Source organism: Phodopus roborovskii, unplaced genomic scaffold, assembly GCF_943737965.1.
Source record: "Phodopus roborovskii unplaced genomic scaffold, PHOROB, whole genome shotgun sequence".
Classification (NCBI taxonomy): Eukaryota; Metazoa; Chordata; class Mammalia; order Rodentia; family Cricetidae; genus Phodopus; species Phodopus roborovskii.
Window position 1 is genome coordinate 53,610,280 of NW_026126517.1, and position 19,846 is coordinate 53,630,125.

At 44.9% G+C, this 19,846-nt stretch overlaps 1 protein-coding gene across 1 annotated transcript; it reads right to left on the reverse strand.

Moving 5' to 3' along the window:
• Window positions 1-13,808: 13,808 nt before the first annotated feature.
• Window positions 13,809-14,666, reverse strand: Dppa5 (developmental pluripotency associated 5). The gene is made up of 3 exons (XM_051197971.1): window positions 14,555-14,666; window positions 14,294-14,473; window positions 13,809-13,867 (listed from the first exon to the last, which is right to left on the reverse strand). The coding sequence occupies exons 1-3, from the start codon at window positions 14,664-14,666 to the stop codon at window positions 13,809-13,811; spliced, it is 351 nt and encodes a 116-aa protein (XP_051053928.1).
• Between the last annotated feature and the right edge of the window lie 5,180 nt (window positions 14,667-19,846).

Genomic DNA, 19,846 nt, shown 5'->3' on the forward strand with positions numbered 1-19,846 from the left:
CTAATGTGGTTCCTCCATTCCTGTAAACAGCCTCCACACATACTTCTATAAACAACTCTATATGAACTGGGCATCTCTCCATCTCTCTTTCACACACACACATAGAGAAACACACACTCACACAGGTTGGTGGAGGGGTAAGAAGGAAGGAGGAAGGAAGGAGGAAAAACTGCATGAGAATCTTTTATTCTTCTTATTTTTGCTTTTAATGTATGCATAAGAATCTTAAGTACTATGACCTTCCTAAACTGAGTAAACCCACACAACCCTCAGCTATAATAACAGAATGCTGCTTTAAACTACAGACTTTGGAGACAGGTTGTTAAGCAGCCCTAATTTGCAGAATTAATACATTGTCTCAAATTCCAGGCTAAGTTGAATTCCAAGTTACAATGCCCCGGCTCATGTTATCTAATGAAGCAAGCTAGTATCCTATAACACCATGATATCTGTCTTAACCTTTGCCCCGTTTTAATCGGGAGCTCAAGGACAGAAAGGAATTTCACAATTCACACTTAACTTCACCTGGACGGCTATCAACAGCCTTTCCCAGCATGCACTGGGTCTATATGCATCTGTGCATCCGTGCAGTTACTGCTGTGGAAAAGTGGCCTTGTCACCATTGCCAATGTCATTTCCAAGCTAGTGAGAATTACTGTTACGTTGTGCCAAGTTCAGACTCACAGATCTTATACACAAACAAGGACATCTGCCACTGATTTACTCACAGCCCCACGTGTCCACTTGTGATTTAGTTACAATTGCTGCTTCATGGGTCTTGGTTATTAATCATTATCTGATGATCCGGTTGTATTCAGAGATGCATGTCACTTGCCTGAGTCTGCATACCAGTGCCCAGGGCTGGCCTCCTTTTCTCTTGGTATACACTGCTAATCTCTCTTCAACTACAGACTTTCCCTCCTCAAGGGCCACTCCACTTTTCTAGAAACAGATAACAAAGTGGCCATGTTGCATTTCAGGGGCAAGCATGGGTGTAGCAGCACACGATCTCAAGTCCAAGCATCAGCGTCAGTGACAGGGGAACTGTGTTTGAACACGGCTTAGGAAAGAGTCTCTGTCACCGTCTGGGAGCTCGTGGCAGAGGAAGACACAGAGCCAGTGGGGAAGGCGAGTGTCCCAGGAGAGCAATGTGGAGACTTGCTAGACAGACCCGGGAGATGTCAAGTGCACAGCAAGGGCTGAATCAGGAGAGCTGCTGAGGGTCGCTGTTGCCTGAGAGGAAGGGAGCCCTGGGCTGCTGCCTGTCCCGTGCCTTTTCCCTGGGATCATGATGGGTGCCTGCTCTTCTAGCCTGCCTGCACTTTAGTCTTTCTCTGGAGCTCAGGCCCTGTGCCCACCATTTCTTCAGCTGGACCGACTCCCCTCCATCCACAGGCTGAGTTTCCTACCTCAGGTCACTGTCCAGACAGTGGGAAGCCCTGTGCCAGGAGCTCTCCAGGGCTTGGTTCCAAGTTCTCATGGCTGTCCAAGTGTGCAGCACAGAGAGAAGCCTGGATGACCACGTGGCCCATTTTCCTTTAGTGGTGGAGATGTGTCACTGTGTGAAGCCACAGAAAAGACATTCTGGTGGCCCCTCATGTGCTCACTGCTCCAAACTAAGAAATGTAAAAAATCTTTGATGCAAATCCTGGAGTTGATCTTCAATAAAAATGGAATGTGTTCTTCAAATGCATTCTTTAAAATAACCTGGGCTCTAGAGAAATCTGCAGGGCTGGGAGGTTAAGTTTGTTTTTACCTTAAGACCTAGGGTAAAGACCACCATGGAAAAGAAAAGTTCAAAGGTATAGAAACCCCAAATATTCTTCCCCAGTGTGGCAGTTCATGTGGAAACCAATACTCCTGTGTCACTTCACTCTGAGGCTGTCTCTCTTTGCCTCTTAAGAGTTCTTGCCTTTGAAAAGTGCCAGCCATGATTTTTGGAGCACATCTTGGGTCTTGTTAAGAGGTGATCGTTCTAAGGCTTTCTTTGACCTTGCGCAGGAGTGAACTTGGCAAGGCCAATTTGAGGATGAGGCCTGGGCCTCCAAGGATATAAGGTTTTGTTTCCTGGGAACTTGACTTTCCCTGCAGAAGACACTGAAGTTATCAGTCCCAAGGCCACTGTCTGCTCTGCCTGAAATGCTCTTGAGAAACTGTGTTCCCTTTGTACAATATTTTTGGTTACCCCTGCTGGCTATGACCTATATATATGACAGTTTCTGCTGACTTTGTCTTATTTCTCCCCTAACTTCCTAATAACCTAATAAGCTTTTTTTTGTTTGTTTGTTTGTTTTTTTTTTTTTTTTTTTTTTTTTTTGAGACAGGGTTTCTCTGTGTAGCTTTGGAGTCTGTCCTGGAACTAGCTCTTGTAGACCAGGCTGGTCTCGAAATCTCAGAGATCCTCCTGCTTCTGTCTCCCCAGTGCTGGGATTAACGGCGAGCGCCACCAACACCTAGCTCTTAATAAGCTTTCTTGGCATAGGACATAGCTTGTGTAAGACCTCCTATTCCAAACTTTCCAATCCCTTTTCTTTCTGAACCCCTTCATCCTCTCTCTCAGAGGCCTACTGGCCCAGGTCAGGGCCTCCTTGTTATTTTGTGATAACTTGATTGAAGTTAAATTTTTTGTGCAAATTAATGAATTTTTTCTCTGAACATATGCTTTCCCACAGTGTCACATGCAATAAAAAGTATTTTGAATCTTCCTAGAGACTTTCTGTAGTAAAGCTATTCTAGACTACTATTTATTTCTTCTCAAGCCAGGACTCTTCTGCTGTTTCTCCAAAGACTTTTGTTTCTGATATTTTTCTTTCTTTCTCTGTGTTAGTTCACATATACTAGTGGTTTTCCTACATGAATTCATGTGCACCACTGTGTGCCTGTTTCCTACAGAGAAGGGCTACAGATTCCCTGAAACTGTAGGTACTCAGTGGGAATGTCTGAAAGTGAATACAAGTTCTCCTCTGGAACACGTGCCCTTAACTACTGAGGTGTCTCTCCAGATGGAAGGAAACTAATACACAACAGAGGCACATGTCTGTAATCTCAGCCCATGGCAAGCAGAAGCAGGAGGGGTCGATTGAAGGCTGATGTGATCTGTGTAAGGAGTTCCAGGTCACCTTGAATACAGACTAATAAACCCCTGTTCCCAAAGTAAAAACTGCAAAAGTAACTTAAAAATTGGGCCAGCCAGGGGTTGGTGGTGCACACATTTAATCCCCCAGCACTCAGGAGGCAGAGGTAGGCAGATTTCGGTGAGTTTGAGACTAGCCTGTCTTGTAAAACCATAAATAAATAAATAAATTACAGAACTTGGAGCTCTGCATTGAAGGCCAATTGCTCACTGACTTATGTTCCCTGACTTATTTCTCGGTGTAATATCTCAGAGGGAAAGCCAAGCTCCTAACACTGAAAATTTGCAGTGTGGCACACAATTCCCCCAGGGCAGCTATGATTAGGATACATTGCATGTATAATTTGCATGGACAGAAAGGAGTTGCACATGTCCACAGACTGCAAGAATCTCAGCCCTTGGGCCCATAAGGTGGAGTGTGCAGGTCATGGAGTCAAGGGAGTGCTTAAAGTTCTGGAAGAGACTGGCCAGGCAGAATTTCACCAAACAAGTAGTTGAGTCAAGATAGATATTAGTCAAAGGGCAATCCAAAGCAAACAGTGTGTCAAATTTAAAAAGATACTGAAACTCAAAGTCCCAGGTCATTAGCATCTGGGGTCCTTCAAGTTCAATAAATGAGCCCAGTGGACGATGACCAAAGCAAGAGGTCAAAGTACCAAAGTTAACCAAAGTTAATGTGGGGCCTTAAAGGGAGAGGCTGAAGCCAGTCTTGGAAACCACTGGATGTTTGATGGAAGGTAGTCCTAGAAGCTTTGTTGTTTTGTAGCACATTTAACAAATTAGAGAATTTTTGCACATTTGTGACTTTCATTTTTATTTATTTACTTATTGTTGGAGACATGGTCTTCCTATATAGCCCTGGCTGTGTGTCTTTTATTCTTTATCAAAGCCTGGCCTACAAAGCTACACAGAAACCCTGTCTTGGGCAGGGAGGTGGGGGGAGGAAGAGCTCAAGCTAGAAGCCTTGAGTACTAGACAGTTTCTTCTCTCTTTACATAACTGAATATTAATTTGGCATTTTAAGAAAGGTCACCACTATACCCCAGTACTACAACATTAGTCATACTTTAATTATCTTACATTTATGTACTTTCTCTGTGTGTGTGTGTGTGGTATGTATGTGTGGTAGTGTGTGTGTAGTGTGTGTGTGGTGATATATGTGTGTGTAGAGGTGTTGTGTATGGTGTGTGTTTGGTGATATGTGTGGTAGTGGTGGTGTGTGTGTATGTGTGGTGTGGTGTGTGTGTATATATGTGGTGCTGGTGTGTGTGTATGTGTGGTGGTGTGTGTATGGTGGTATGTATCAAGGCAGCACTTGACAGATCAGCTTTGGGGAATCAGTTTTTTCCTTCCATTATGTGAATATTGAACTCAGGTAATCAATCTTGGCAGCAAGCATTTAGCCACTAAGTCATCTTCCTGGCCCTAGTCATGTTTTTTGTTAGTACTAGAAAGAAACACAAACTCCATAAAATCAGATCATTTTAGTGACTAGACTTTGGCTGGCCCAGTGCTTAGGAATCACAAAGTAGCTATAGAATCTGGGCAAGCCACCATCTCTGTAAATAATTCTCACTCTCAATTTCTAATGCCTTTCGGACACTCTCCCTCCACGGGAGGGCTTACATTCATTTGGTTAGTATACAAGTTATTGTTTCAGATTTCCTCCATGTAAAGAGCATCTTGGATACCTGTCTAAAAATGTTCCCTCAAATTCCAAACATTCTTACGAACAGGGTTTCTGTTGCCTGATAATAGGTTTCTCTAACAACATGAAGGGACCAGACCCTCATCCTGGCCCCTGCTTTGGCAGCCATGACAGGCTGCAAAACGATGTAGGCCTCTGACTCAGCAAAAATGTGCTGAGCTCCCTCCCTGACCTTGCCCAACCTCCTAGTCACTAGGAAGTCAGATATGCTCCATGTGGCAAGGAACCAATCAGAAGTTAGCTGGCAGGCTCTGGACATGCTTTATGGTATCAGTGGCAGACAGAGCATAGCAACTGCCCTGGGAGGGCCAATAGGCCATAGCAACCAGTTAACCAATCAACACAAGACAGGTTGCCCAAGCCGGGAAGTGCACCAATCCCAAGGCTGTTGCGGACCCCCTAGACACTCCCCTTACTCTGCCCAATAAATTCTGTCCCTTGGGCCCCTCCGGGTCCTTCTCCTTCCACCTGCTGTGTCAGAGGTCAGACAGAAGAAGGAGGAACTGGGTTAATACAGTTAACTAGTTAAATAATTAAAAATCTCTTTCCTTTTGCATCGGAATGGGTCTGTTGGTGATTCTGGGGTTCAGAATTTGGGCACAACAAACACAATAAGCCAGATCAAGCAAAATTGAAAAAGCAAAAAACTTGTTTAAGGAAAGCGACTCCCAAGTGAGTTCTCCAGTGCCAGAGATCGAGGCCCGAGAAGTCACAGGCTGGAACTAAAGCAGGGCGGTTGTATAGCCTCTAGGTCAGGGATGATGAAGTGTTGCCAGAAGTTGGGTTTGTGCCCAAGTATGATCAAAAACAACACTTTAGGCTGGGCCACTGGCTGTATCAGGGGAGGAGCTGCCATAGCTGCCAAGAATGCCGAACTGGGTTGTTTCATGCCTTTTCTTTGTTGGAGATTCTCCGAGAGAGCAGGGTTTAGACAGAGAGTGATTGAGCTTCTCAGACCGTGCAGGATCGAGCTGGAGGTTCCAACCCAACACCTACAATGCTGTTCCTGCAGAGTTGACAAAGCACGTACTCAGTGATGTAACTGAGCAGTACAGTGGGTGGTCAACATGTGTGAAGCCCTGGATTCTGTGCTCAGCATCGAGCAACAAAAATGTATTAGCCAGTAAATCAATCTGTAAGAACAGCAGCAGAGAAGGGCTGAGGAAAACCAGGATCCAGGTTGAGAACCCAGTTGAAGACAGAGGCAACAAAAATGCTTGGTTGATTCTGGATAACCGACAAATCACCTCCTGTCCCAAGCCCTTAACTTCTCTCTTCGGAAGGTTCGCTCCTGGCCGCAGTCACGTGGCGCTGCCCTTATTTCCCAGGTCTCCAGCAGGTGGTGCTCTCCTTTGTTTTTGGATAGTTGGTTCTCAAGGCTCACCCAGAGGGTTAACATCCTCATCTTTGAGGTACTTTTCTCCCAGTCCTTGTTACATTTAGCACCGACGTAATTTCATGGATCCTAGGGATCCATACCATTCCTACCAGGCTAGAACCTACTAGAAGGCAGAGCCCTCCCTCCTAAAGAGGTTGAACTTTGTCTCAGTCAACCTGTCAGATAGAGAGGACCTGGGAGAACTGGACCCTGGCAAGGAGCATTTCCTCCTGTATCTTCCCACCCAGGGAGCAAAGCTTTTCCTGTAGCTCTCAAAATTATTATCTACACTTAGAAGTTATATGCAATTAAACACAGAAATACTAGCCCTGAGGACTGTGATAGGGACCTGCATACCCTGTCCTATAAGGCCATATTTCTACTTCATGTTGTAGGAAGGACCACCCGCACTCACTGCTAATGATTTGTTTTGTAAAACTTTGTCCCGAGTCATTCTAAGGACTGGCTCAAGAAAAGGCTAGCTTTCGCCACCATGATCCTCCTAGATAAGACCTGAGCCTGCTGTCCAGATGGACAAGACTAAAGTTAGGGATTGCTGACTGCCTTCGTTTCCTCTTTCTGTGTAAACTGCTGGCTAAAGGCAAGATGGAAGACAGGCCCTTTGGACTCGAATCCACCATTTTTTCAGATTGCCTGTGAAAAGTTTCCACACCCTGATAAGCCTCTCTATTGATGCAGCAATCCAAATCAGACCAGATCAAGCTGAATTAGAAAAAAAACGCACGTTTAATGGACATAGTGCTCCCAGGTGGCCTTCCAGCTCCCTAGAAAGGAAACAGAAAAGGGAGACCGGAGAAACCACGAGTCTAGTTCTTTAGGGAACAGTTTAAACATTCTGTGAAAGCAGTCTTGAGTATCTCTGGGAGAGGAGCCTTCATTTGGCTGACTGGGGGAGGTCAGCAGGGTTTGGAGGGAGACGGGGGAGGGGACTTGGGTGGGATCTCCACCATAACAGCCGGCTCTGGGAATAAATAAAATTAAAAATACAGTTAAAAGGTTCAGTCACTGTGTTTGGTTTGGTTTGCCCATGTGAGGTGAAGCAGGGTCACTTATAAATGATGACTGGATTCCCTTAACAGTACCATGTTCAAGGCCCCTAATTAGTCTTGGTTATGGTTACCGTTGTTAGCCTTTGGGAGATAGGGGAGGTTTAAGATACGGTTTATCTGTGTAACAGCCCTGAGTGTCCTAGAACTCACTCTGTAGACCAGGCTGGCCTCAAACTCAAAGAGATCTGCTTGTCTCTGCCTCCCTAATACCTAAGGCACGAACCACCACCCCAGCTTCTTTGGTTTTTATTAAGGAGGGTAGTATTGAGCTTTTTGTGTTTGTTTGGTGTTTTTTTGGGGGGGGGCTTTCTTCTGCTCATGCAAAGCCCTGGTTAAACATCTGGTCTCCCGGCCCGCTTTCCCCCAAGGTGTTGACTGTAGCTGTGACAACCACTGCCATCCCCACCCCTGTCAGCTTCCCATTGTACATCTCCCACAGACAAATCCCACTCACAGTAGGGTTTGGCCCCTTTCATTTCCACAACAATGAAAGCCAGGGGCTTTCCATAACCATAGCTCTTCACCATCTAGAAATTAAGAAAAGCCATTAACCTTTATGCTATTACTTCCCAGACTCTTCCTTTGAACTTTTTGAGACAGGATTTTTCTGTAGCTTTAGAGCCTGTCCTGGAATTCTCTATAGACCAGGCCAGGCTGGCCTTGAACTCAGAGCTCCACCTGCCTCTGCCTCCTGAGTGCTGGGATCACGTGCTCCACCACACCAGCACCACACATACCTTTTCATTGTCCACTGGTACTTTCCACCGAGCTAGAGGAAGTACTGAAGAAAACACTGCACCCGCCAGTTGAGAGAGGAGGAGAGAATAAGTTTGCTTGGGTCAGTGAGACGACAGTGATCTCTCTCATATAGTTTCTGGGAGTGAGCCTGTTGCCGCTAAAGAAGTGGGCACAGCCGGCAAGTGTGTGGGGGTTTGCTTGTTTGGGCCTTGTTTGTGGTGTTGGAGATTGAAGCCAGACCCTCGAGCATGCTGCCAGGCCCATGTTCATATCAGGGCAGCTTTGTTCCTGACCCCCTTTAGACAGCAATTTGCCCCTACAAATTTAGCCTACAGACATGTTGGCAAAAACAACAGCATTTTTTTTTTTCAATGAGTTCATCACACTTGTAAAGACAAACAGTCGAGAATATCCACTGATCCTATGAGAAAACTAATTAAATGGACTATCTGACAGAATGGAAAGAAGAATATAATCTACATTTATAATTGAGGAACTGGCTGGGTGATAGAGTCTTGGGTAGGAGGATTTCCACAAGTTCAAGGCCAGACTGGGTTACATGCATTGTGAGACCCCCATCTCAAAAAACCAAATGGGGAAGGAACAGTGATGGTGCACGCCTTTATTCCTAGCTCTTGGGAGGCAGAGGCAGGTGGATCTCTGTGAGTTCAAGGCCAACCTGGTCTACAAAGTGAGTTGCAGGACAGCCAGGACTGTTATACAGAGAAACCTTATCTTTAAAAAACAAAAACAAACAAACACAAAAACAAAAAACAGGATAAGCAAGGTGGTTCAACCGGTAAGGTACTTGCTGCCACGCCTGATGACCTGAGTCTTAACTCCAGAACATACCTGCATGTGAAAGAGATCCAGCTTCATTCCTCTGATCTCTACATTTCTGTAGTAGTAAAGCATATAAACCACACACACACACACACACACACACACACACACACACACACACACACAAGTCAGGGGTACTTTTTAAAAACCCCTGAAAATGTATACAGGAAAATCATTGCTGTGAGAAAATGATGAAAATGAAATAGATAGTAGAGACTCTTTTCTATCATTTTTGCTTGTGTGTGTGTATGTGTGTGGAGTGTATGTATGTATGGAGATGAGGGTAAGTGCATGCCATGGCATTATGTGTGGAGGTTCAAGGATGATTTGTTAAAGTCACTTCTTTCCTTCCACCAAGAGGGTCCCAGGAGTTAAACTCAGGCAATAGGGCTTGACAGAAAGCACTTGCACGTGATGAGCCATCTCCCCGGCCCCACTAGGGTTTTGACCAGCTTGAATGCAGCATTTAAGCTTCTGATGTCCTTTCCTTTACAGGGCTGAGGACTGAACCAAGGCTTCAGCACTCCAGGACAGTACACATGCCTAGCCTTGTAGTGTTTGTTTCAAATGTATGTAAATTTAAGAAGCTAGCTCCAGGAAATCCAGTTTGTTCTGGAATCCCCAGAAAACAATGGTTAGAGCAGCTGCAGCCTTACTTCACAGGTGATTACATTGAGCTAAGCCAGTCTCAATAGATCGCTGTGCGATCTGCCTGCCTCTGCCTCCCCAGTACTAGTATGAAAGACATGCATCACCAAGGAAGACTCAGTTTTTTAGTAATCAAAAGTGGAAACAAACTTCTCTTACACTCCAAATATTAACTCTTTCTTCTGTGTTTAGTTAGTTAAAATCAAAGATGTACTTGCTATAAAAATCATTATTTCCTAGCTGGGGGACAGTGGTGGCACATGCCTTTAATCCCAGTACTTAGGGGGCAGAAGAAGGCTCCGTGAGTTCCAGGAAAAGTTCCAAAGCTACACAGAGAAACCCTGTCTAGAACCCCCCCCCCCCAAACGGGTAACAGATTTTTTTTTTTTTTTGGTGAAAGGATCTCGAGTAGCCCAGGCTGGCCATGTACTATGTAGCTAAGGATAATCTTGACTTTCTGATCATACCTCCAGTTCCCAGAGTTAAGAGTATCAAATCCCCAGCTTCCTTGATGCTAGGTAAGCTCTAACATTCTCCTACATTCCCATATCCCCATCAAGCCTGTTCATGTGTTCGTTTGAAGTCAGGGTCTCCTGTAGCCAAAGCTGACCTCCAAAAGTAGCTGACAATGACCTCAAACTCCTGGTCCTCCTGCCCCTACCTGTCAAGTGCTGGGATTACAGGCAGGTATCACCACATCCATTTTAAACTGGAACTAGAGATGGCCCAGTGACTAAGAGCACTGGTGCTTACAGAGGACCTGGGTTTGGTTCCCAGCACCCACAAGGTAGCTCACAACTCCAGTTCAGGGAATCTGATGCCTTTTTCTGACCTCTCTAGCATCAGAAACAAATGGTGCACAGGTATATATTCACCTAAAACAAAAACAAACAAACACAAAACAAAACAAAAAAATCATACACATGAACTAAAATTTAAAAATCTAAAATAATAGTAATAATTTAAAGACAATCAAAACCCAAAGTCCTTGTTTCCTTCATAATGTCTGAATGGTCCAGAACTCTCAAGCCAGAATTCTCAAGGATGAGATTCAAAACGCTAATGTAGTGAATGATTGGTACCTTAGCAAGCCAAATGTGTATCTGTCTTTCTTGAGGACCCACAGGACGTATGGCATCTAATGACAACAAAAAATTGTATAAAGGATACCGATGGTATTGTCCTTGACTATTCCATGATAGAAATCTTGGAGGACCCCAGATGGGGGTCTAAGCCCATCCAGACAATAGAACAAGAACAGTCTCTCACTTCAGTGGTGGCACATGCCTTTAATCCCAACACTCAGGAGGTAGATAGGCGGATCTCTGTGAGTTCAAGGTCAGCCTGCCCCACAGAGTGAGTTCCAGGATAGTCAGGGCTACACGAAGAAACCTTGTTTAGGGAAAAAAAAAAACCCAAAACAAACAAAAATATTTATTATGGGCTGGAGAGATGGGTCAGTGGTAAAGAGCATTTGTGCTTTTGCACAGGGTTTGGATTGAGTTCCCAGCATGCACAAGGTAAGCTCATAACCACCAATTTCCAGAGGATCCAGCACCCTCTTCTGACAATGTACACACATGATGTACCTATATATGCACATACAAAGCCTATACACCTACTGAAAATGCAATTAAAAAAGGAAAAAATATTTATTGAATACAGGAGTGGTGCTCATTCCTATAACCTCAACAGTCAGGAGGCTGATGCAGTAGGATTGATGTTTGAGACCTGTGCTACAGTAAGAACCTGCCTCAAAAGGAACAAAAAAATACATATACAGAATGATATCTCCCGTCATATATATTGATGACAATACATATATACATACATATACATATGTATCTCAATATTGATGTGTATATGTGGAACATATAGTAATGTATATACGCCTCTCAAAGGTTGTGTGTGAATTTATCTCAATGGTCATATGTGTATATGCAGATATTTGTATAGATGCATGTATATAATGATGTACATCTCTCAATGGCGATACAAGTGTAGTATATGTGTACTTCACATGTGTGTATATGGCGATCCGATTGATCTCTGTTGCATCAGATATTCTGATTTGACAGAGGCTCAGGATAGTTGTCACTCACTTGTTCCTCTCCACAGCCTTTACACTCACAGATTGAAGACTGAAGCATGCTGAAAGATTGAAAGATAGGTAGTCCAAAAGGGCAGTGGAGGCCTTTTAATCCCATCAGAGGCAGAGGCAGGCAGATCTCAGTGAGTTCATGGCCAGCCTGGTCTACAAAGACGGTTCCAGGACAGCCAGGACTGTTACAGAGAAACCCTGTCTCAAAAATTCCCCCAAGGGCTAGACAGATGGCTCAGCAAGCGGTTGAGGGCTCTTCCAGAGGTCCTGGGTTCAGTTTCCAGCACCCACATGGTGGCTCACAGCTATCTATAATGGGATCTGATACCCTCTTCTGGCATGAAGTCATATATACAGATAATATACTCATACATAAAATAAATCTTAAAATTAAAGATACATTAAACAAAAAAAAAAACCAAAAAGGCAGTCTGTGTGTCTTATCACACTGTCCTTAATGATTTTATACTATACTCTATTGCCTCTTTTTTAAATCACCTTAAATTCATACTCTAATGAAGAAAAGGTAAAAATGAAATGCTAACACTGTCAGGTTTGTGAAAGAGAGAAGAAAAAGCCAACCTTAGAGAGGGGCCCCCAGTAGAGATAAAGATGGATCACTTAAGAGTTAAACTAGCTTTTCCCTGTTCCCAGGACACAGGAAGCAAGGGCAGGAGGGCCTCTGTGAATTCAAGGACAGCCAGGGTGTACATGGTGAGACCCCCTCCTAAAAACAACAAAAAGCCAATGCTCTTCAAGTAACAAACTTGGGGTCTGGAGAGGAGGATAAGCTGGGGCAGAAATGAAGCCTAGAACACACAGGTGAGGTTACTTAGAGCCTGACAGGGAAAGGGAGTTTGGATCTTTTAATTGGATGGGAAAATTCTATGAGGCCCTCTTGGCACTGGGCGTGGTGGCACGAATATAATGCCAGCACTTGGGAAGCGAGGGCAAGAGGATCATGAGTTGGAGGTCACACTCAGCTACTTGCCCAGACAACAATGTTGTCCTTACTGACCACAAAAGGGAAAGCAGTTGTTCCATGGACACAACAAGGTTTATCTTAACAGACTACTGGCTTTCTCCCACCACTGCCAATCTCTGCAAGCTATATTAACTGTTACATGCGGTATTTGTTTCTAAGTACCCTACATATACATGTATATGTGGATGAACACATGGTTGTATTTTGAGATGGGGTTGTAGCCCAAATTGGCCTAGAACTTGCTTTTTAGCTGAGACAGGCCATGAATTCCAAATCCTCCTGTCTCCCAAGTGCCTAGAGACCCTGAATATTGCGGGAAATGGGGGTGGTTAAACAACTTACTTAAGGCCATAGAACCAGAAATCTCCCTAGAGTGGGATTTATTTCTGGTTAACTATCAAATTAGGAGCTACAGGGTAAGCTGCGACACCTACTTTGGTGGCTTTTCAGCCTTCAGAAGTTCCACTTTCCCTTTGGCGCCTTATGCAGCAATCCAAACCCACATTACAAGTTAGTATTCCAAAACAGGTTGAATACAGAAGCTAAACGATCCCACAAGCTGTATATCATCAAAGCATTTACAAGGATGCAAAGATGCACAAGAGAAAGGGTCTTGGCTCTTCCATGCTATTAATGATGGAGTGCAAGTATTGTTTTACATTAATGCATTTTAGAACCTTTTTTTTTTCTGTTTTGTTTTGTCAAGACAGGGTTTCTCTGTGTAGCTTTGGGGCCTGTCCTGGAATTCACTCTGTAGACCAGGCTGGCCTCCAACTCACAGAGATCTGCCTGCCTCTTTCTGCCTTCGGAGTGCTGGAATTAAAGACCTGAACTACCACCGCCCTGGCCTAGAGCTATTGTTCTTTATGATATCCTGGGTGAGTTCCAGACAGTGTGATACCTACTTCCCCAGGATTTCAGTGCAGTGACAAGCCATAAGGATCACACCTTTATGATGCATCTGATAGCAAGTTATGATCTACAATTCATTAGATACAGTGCCAAAAAACGATTTGATTATTTAAATTTTGTTGTTTATTAGCAACCTTGGAAACTCGAAATACTCTAATCATAACTCACTGCAAGTCAGGGACCCAGAAATATCTTGTTAGACTGTAAGGGATATAACAAAGTTTAAAAACCACACCAGAATTGCTCCAACACTGGCCACAGCCTAATGTGTCACATTGACTGAAAAGTGGCTTCACTCCAAACCCTGGCTTAGTTCCAAGGTCTCCATGGCTTCCTCCAGCTTCAGCATTCCTGCATGAGAAACACCAACAGGAGGATTAAAGTGTTGTGGAGCAAATAGGAGTCCTCAGCATTCGCTGCCACTTTCACCATCTTTTTGTCGACTTTTAATTAGAGTCCTGCATTCTGGGTCTGAAGCAGACACCACCGGGGCCAGTTCTAACATTCTCCTAGACACCTGGAGATGGGGATGTGGAATAACCCTGCTCAGAGGAACCAGTTCCAGCCCCTTCTTACCTTAGACTAACCTCTGGGGCCCCGAACCACCAAAGGATTCTCAGAGACAACCCAGAAAGAGAGGGGGGGGGTCCCTGGTAATGTCTAAAGCAAGTCATCCTTACAGGCATGCAGGCAGTGGGTGCGAGCAGAGGTAAGCATGGTGGAGGGTTGAGGCTACCCACCAAGCCGTGGTTCCGAGCACCTGCTACCGAGTCTCACCTCTTTCCTGGCGCAGGCGGTACCTCTCTGCCATGGACTGAAGCATCCACTTGGCCCGAAGCTTGTGGTCATGAGAGCCATAAACTAAGATCTCACTGAGTTCAGAAGACTCCAGACTCTTCAGCTCCAGCATGACCTTGCTCACCTGCTCCATGTGAGTGAGTCGAGATCCTTGTGGGCCTGTTGGAGGAAGGAAATGAACTCTCCAGGCCAGGGAGCCTAGGCCTGAGCTGAGCAGCTGCGTCAAGACTTGCCACTCACCAAACAGATATTTTAGCAGCAGTGTCTGGACTTGGAATACCTCTGGATCTTTCAGATCTTCAGGGACTTTCACCCATGGCGGGACATCTTGACGGGTTGGGTAGTTTGCCATCTCGGTTCCTCACAAGCAACCAGTTTCCAGCCAAGAGTAGTTCAGGTTTAACCTTGTGGCCCTCAGACCCAGCACTCAGGAAGCTTAGCACCTGGGAGGGCTGTGGCTGGTTAGACCACACCCACTGTAGCCCGCCCCCTCCGGGGCCCAATCTCAAACTCACTGTTTGCACCCTCAGGCTGTGCCCCTGGAAGACCACGCCAGGCCACCACCCTGCCCTGCCTATCTGTCCCAAGCTAACTAGGGTTGTTGCCTGTACTGCCTTGTTCTTATGAATCCAGGGGGTTTGGGAATAGGAATCGGTGCTTGTGGCCTTCCCCTGGGAAATAATTGATGTGGCCTGAACCCTGAAAAGCAGGGATCCACGCTGGAAGGTCTAAGACTTCTAAAAGACTGTGGTTTTCTCCATCCCAAAGGAATCAGATCCTGGAGCGTCTTTTTGTGTGGTACCTGAGCAACTAGCTTCCAAGAAGTCAACTACAATTCTTGTCATAATAAAAATGAAAACAAAATTTGGGAATTCATTTTTTTTTTCTTCACTAAAAGCTCACGGCGCCTTTAAAGTGACCCCAAGATCCTCCTTGAAAGTCCAGGATTGGATATTTTCCACTGATCTGGATTTCAAAACTCCCCTCATGTGTGCCTCGCCTGGCCACTCCACCCCAAACTGGTCTAGGCTTCAGACTATTCTCTGAATAAATGTGGTTTATTCATTATTAATTTCAAACAAATTTGAAGCCATGTAATGGGTTCACTGGTGAGGAGGTGATTTCAGTCTTTTATGGCTTATGATGAAGATAAACCTGGGTTTCCCCAGGTCCAGCACAGCCTGGTAACATGTAAAGTCCTTCCAGTTGTCTATTTAGTAACAGCTTAAAGCAAAGTTTTCCTTCGTTTGTTTTTTGTTTGGTTTTGCTTTTGGTGTGTGTGTGTGTGTGTGTGTTGAGCTAAGGCTTCTCTGTGTATCCCTGGCTATCCTGGAATTCGCTCTGTAGACCAGGCAAACTGAAGAATTCAAGAGATCCTCCTGCCTCTACTTGGGATCAAAGGTGTGCCCCCCACCCCCAGCTTGGTTTGGTCTTTATTGCGACCACTTGCAATAACAAGCTAGAAAATGATCAACAGCTAAAAACTGTTGGATGAAGGTGAGTGAAGACTAAATACTTAAAGGGTCTGGAAGTCCTAGGACATTGCTTTACAAAGGACACTCTGAGACAAAAGGACAACTGGCTTATCAATTGTGATGTAAACAAAGGGAGTCACAGAGGCCTTTTATTAGTAGACAAAAGGGACAGTAAAATTCTGTGCGTGTATTCTTGACTTAAAACTAAAGACTATTTCCATGCCATGGGGAAAACAAATATGGACTATAGTAGAAAGTTGTATAGAAGTTTCTGCAGCATGGCTGGAATAAGCACTTGGGAGGCTGAGGTAGGAGGAGCCTGAGTTCAAAGCTAGACTGAGCTATGTTGTGAGACCCCCCTCTCAACAACAAGAAAGAAGGGACTCAGTGTTTAAGAATGCCATGTGGTGGTGTGTGCTCATAAGTGTAGGTAATTATGGAGGCTGGAGGTCAGATTCCCTGGAGATGGAGTGACAGAATTACAAGGCACTAAAGACCAAAATTTGGATCATCTGAAAGAGCAGCAAGCCCTCCAAACTGTGATGTCTCTCCAGTTACAACACAAAACCAAGTATCTATACGCTCAACTCTCCTGTAGTTTTCATTCTTTTTTTTAAATGTGTGTGTGTGTGTGTGTATAAGATTACTGAATGAAAAAAATAAAATAAAAAGTAAAGGGCATGACTGTTCCTAGGTGTGATGGAAGAGGAAGTATACTGCAAATGTGTGGGAGGTCGTAGCCAGAGGCGGGGACATCAGGGAGAGTCCAGAATGGACATGACCCTGAGACACTTTAGGAGATGCGGAGGGGAGGAGGGAAGAACAGCTACTAACTAAGAAGAGCAGCCTGGGCCAAGACACTGGACAAGAGAGTAGACGAAAGAGGCCAGGTAACCAAAATGGCTGGATTATATAGGGAAGGGCAGCTCAGCCCCTGAGAGGGAAGATTAGGGTAGTGGGTTGGGTATGTAAACCATACCCTATACCTGGTTGGAACTAAGAGATCCACTTTCATATGTTAAATAGGCACTTGGGCCACCTGTCCCAGGTTTGAAAGCTAACAGTTAAGGTTTGTGCACATACCCAGTGTGGAGGAGGTCAGAGGACAATGTAGAAGCTGGTTCTCTCCATCCACAATGTGGGTCTTGGTACTTGAACTGGGGTAGTCACAACAGGAACAAGCGTGTATACCCACTGAACCATCCCAACCAATCCTTGAAATTTATGTTGTTTTCAAGACATTGTTTCTGTGTGACTCACTCTGTAGACCAAGCTGGCCTAGAATTCACCAAGATTTGCCTGATACTGCTTCTGTCTCCTGAGTGCTGGAATTAAAGATGTGGGCCACCTAGGCCTAGTCCCTTGAATGTTTTTAATGAAAGAGAAAATGGAAGTATTACGCAGCACCAGGTAGCTAATAAAAAGAAACTTTAAGGTAGAGTGCCTAACCCATCTCCTGTTGAGGATTTCCCTTATAATCTTCAGGCAGAGGTGGTGCACACCTGTAATCCCAGCACTTGGGAGGCAGAGGTATGTAGATCTCAGTGAGTTCGAGGCCAGCCTGGGCTACAAAGTGAGTTCTAGCACAGCCAGGACTGTTTCACAGAAGAAAATAACAAAAACAAACAAACAAACAAACAAAAAAAACCTGTCTCAAAAAAAAAATAATTTTTAAATCTTCATCCCCAATGTCTTTGATTGGAGGGGGGAACATTAACTGAATTTTTATTCTTCAGTTTTAAAAAAGTATACAAGGCAATCATGCACAGACTCGCTCTCTCTCTCTCTCTCTCTGTCTCTCTGTCTCTCTCTCTCTCTCTCTGTGTGTGTGTGATTTTAAAAGGAGCTCATGTAACTCATGCTGCCATGCTGACCTGACTCTCTCTGTAGCTAAAGGCCTTCCTACCTCAGCCTCCCCAATTCTGCGATTAGGATTACAGGCCTGGGCCACCAATCTGAGCCTCTCTGTTTTTGCTTCAGCACAGGGCCAGTTTCAAGAGGCCTCAAAAGGTGAACTTCAGTAATAAGATCACTATTTCAGGTGCTGGGAGCCTTTTACCAGCTGTCCAACAGGTTCTCTACCTAGTACCCAAAGAGTGGGCCATCTAGAGGCCTAACTGGAGGATGTGATGCTTGCTGAGTGAACAAGAAAGAGGAGGCAGCGGCCCTTGACACTATATATACTCAGACCATTGAGGCATGTCACCCTGTAAAAGTCTCTCTCTGGTGACTGGGGCCCGATTTTCATGCCATCCTCCCTCTCCCCATCTCAGCTTCCCAAGTTCTGTGGAGCCACCCACTCTTCTGTCCTCCCTTCTTCCTGTTCAGATAAGAGCAGAGGATATCCTGTATGGCTAGTGTTACACTAACGATGCTTCAAGGTGAGTACAAGAACCGTGAAGCATAAAACCTTGGTACCAGGGCAGCCCCATTACCACAAGACACATGGAGCTTAGCTGACCATGTCGACAAACAACCCAGTGCAAAGTACCAGCCAATCCTGGCTCCTTTGGAAATACCCTCTTAGGAAATACTGAGTTGGGGGGAAAGATTTGGAAAGACAAAAAGCTGTGTATGGGAATCCTTGATTTTTACTCCTGGAGCTAACTAACAGGGGAAACTTTTTGTGGCCAAGGAATGCTGACACAGGTGAAGCCCACAGACACTGCTTTTTTTTTTTGCCCCCAAGCCCTTGAGTGTTTGGCCTGCATGTATTTCTGCTCACTATAGTCATGCCTGTGGCCACAGAGGCCAGAAGAGAGCATTAGATCTCCCAGAACTGGAGTTTGATTTTGAGTGACCATGTAAGTGTTGGGAACCGAACCTGGGCATTCTACAAGACAAGCAAGTAAGCAAGTGCTCTTAAGTTCTGAGACATCTTTCACATTCCCTCACACCCTGGCTCATCAGGCTGAGAGAGAGAGTTCTCCCATCATCCTGGCTAGTTCCATGTCAACCTGACACAAAGTGGAATCATCTGGGAAGAACAATTCTCAATTGATGTCTCCGTAAGATTTCCTGTAGTGCGTTTTCTTAATTAGTGATTGATGTGGGAGGGCGCAGCCCATGTGGGTGATGTCACCCCTGGGCACGTGATCATGGGGTGGGTGTATAACAAAACAAGCTGACCAAGCCATGAAGAGCAAGCCAGTAAGTAGCATTCCTCCGTGGTCTCTGTATCAGCTCCTGCCGTGAGTTGCTCCCCTGGCTTCCCAGGGTGTCCTCTCAAGTTGGCTTTGTCCTGATGTTTTATCACAGTAGAAGAAACCCTAAGACATTCATGGCAGCCCTTGAGGTCACCACCAAACACACTCCTTGTAGTTCCCAGAGGCTGCCACTCAAAAGGCAAGTTTTCCAGGGAGTCCATGAGAATGGAACCCAGCTCTCTTTTGACCTGTGGAAATCTCCAGCAGTCATTCTTTGTAGTTTTGTTTCTGCTCTAGACATTGGGAAGAGTGGAGTCGACTGATTTTGATTCCCCCCTCCCCCTTTTGCTAAATGTTTGGTAACATGAGCTGAAAATGTTCAGTCAAGAATGGCAAATGGTCTATTACCTGCAAAGACAAAAGAAAGGGAACACCATTTTCCCCAAGCAGCCAAGTGCTCTTGAATTTTGTTACTGTCTTTTCTAGGACAGGTGGGACCTAGCTACCATCATCAAACCCTCTACCCAGGGACCCTCAGCTCAGGCGCTTTCTGTATTCTACTAGAGCCCAGTGCACCTGGCTTTTGGATAGAACAACACTCAGTCACTCCTTGGAAACCTTTTCCAAGCTATGGCTATTCTACTCAGGTGTCTCCAGTTGTTTTGGGTTCAAAACCTGGTTGCAACCAGCGTAGTGACTGAGAAACAACTGGGTTTAAAAGGGCTTTGCAGCTCTGTACATTACATGGAAAATGTAGTAGTAATGGAAGAGTATGTGTATGTATGGTTGGTCAATTTGGCCATAGTTTAGCAAACCCATTTCAGCATGTATGATAGCCTGTGTCCTTCTCTGTTCTTCAGACTGATTATACTGTTTTACTTGTTCCTCCACAAGTCATTTTAGTCAAATAA

Coding starts and splice junctions, on each gene's coding strand:
- Dppa5 (XM_051197971.1), bottom strand. CDS start 14,666: ATGGCAAACTACCCAACCCGTCAAGATGTCCCGCCATGGGTGAAAGTC. Junction 14,474..14,554: donor GCTGCTAAAATATCTGTTTG/GTGAGTGGCAAG, acceptor TTCCTCCAACAG/GCCCACAAGGATCTCGACTC. Junction 13,868..14,293: donor CCGCCTGCGCCAGGAAAGAG/GTGAGACTCGGT, acceptor TTTCTCATGCAG/GAATGCTGAAGCTGGAGGAA.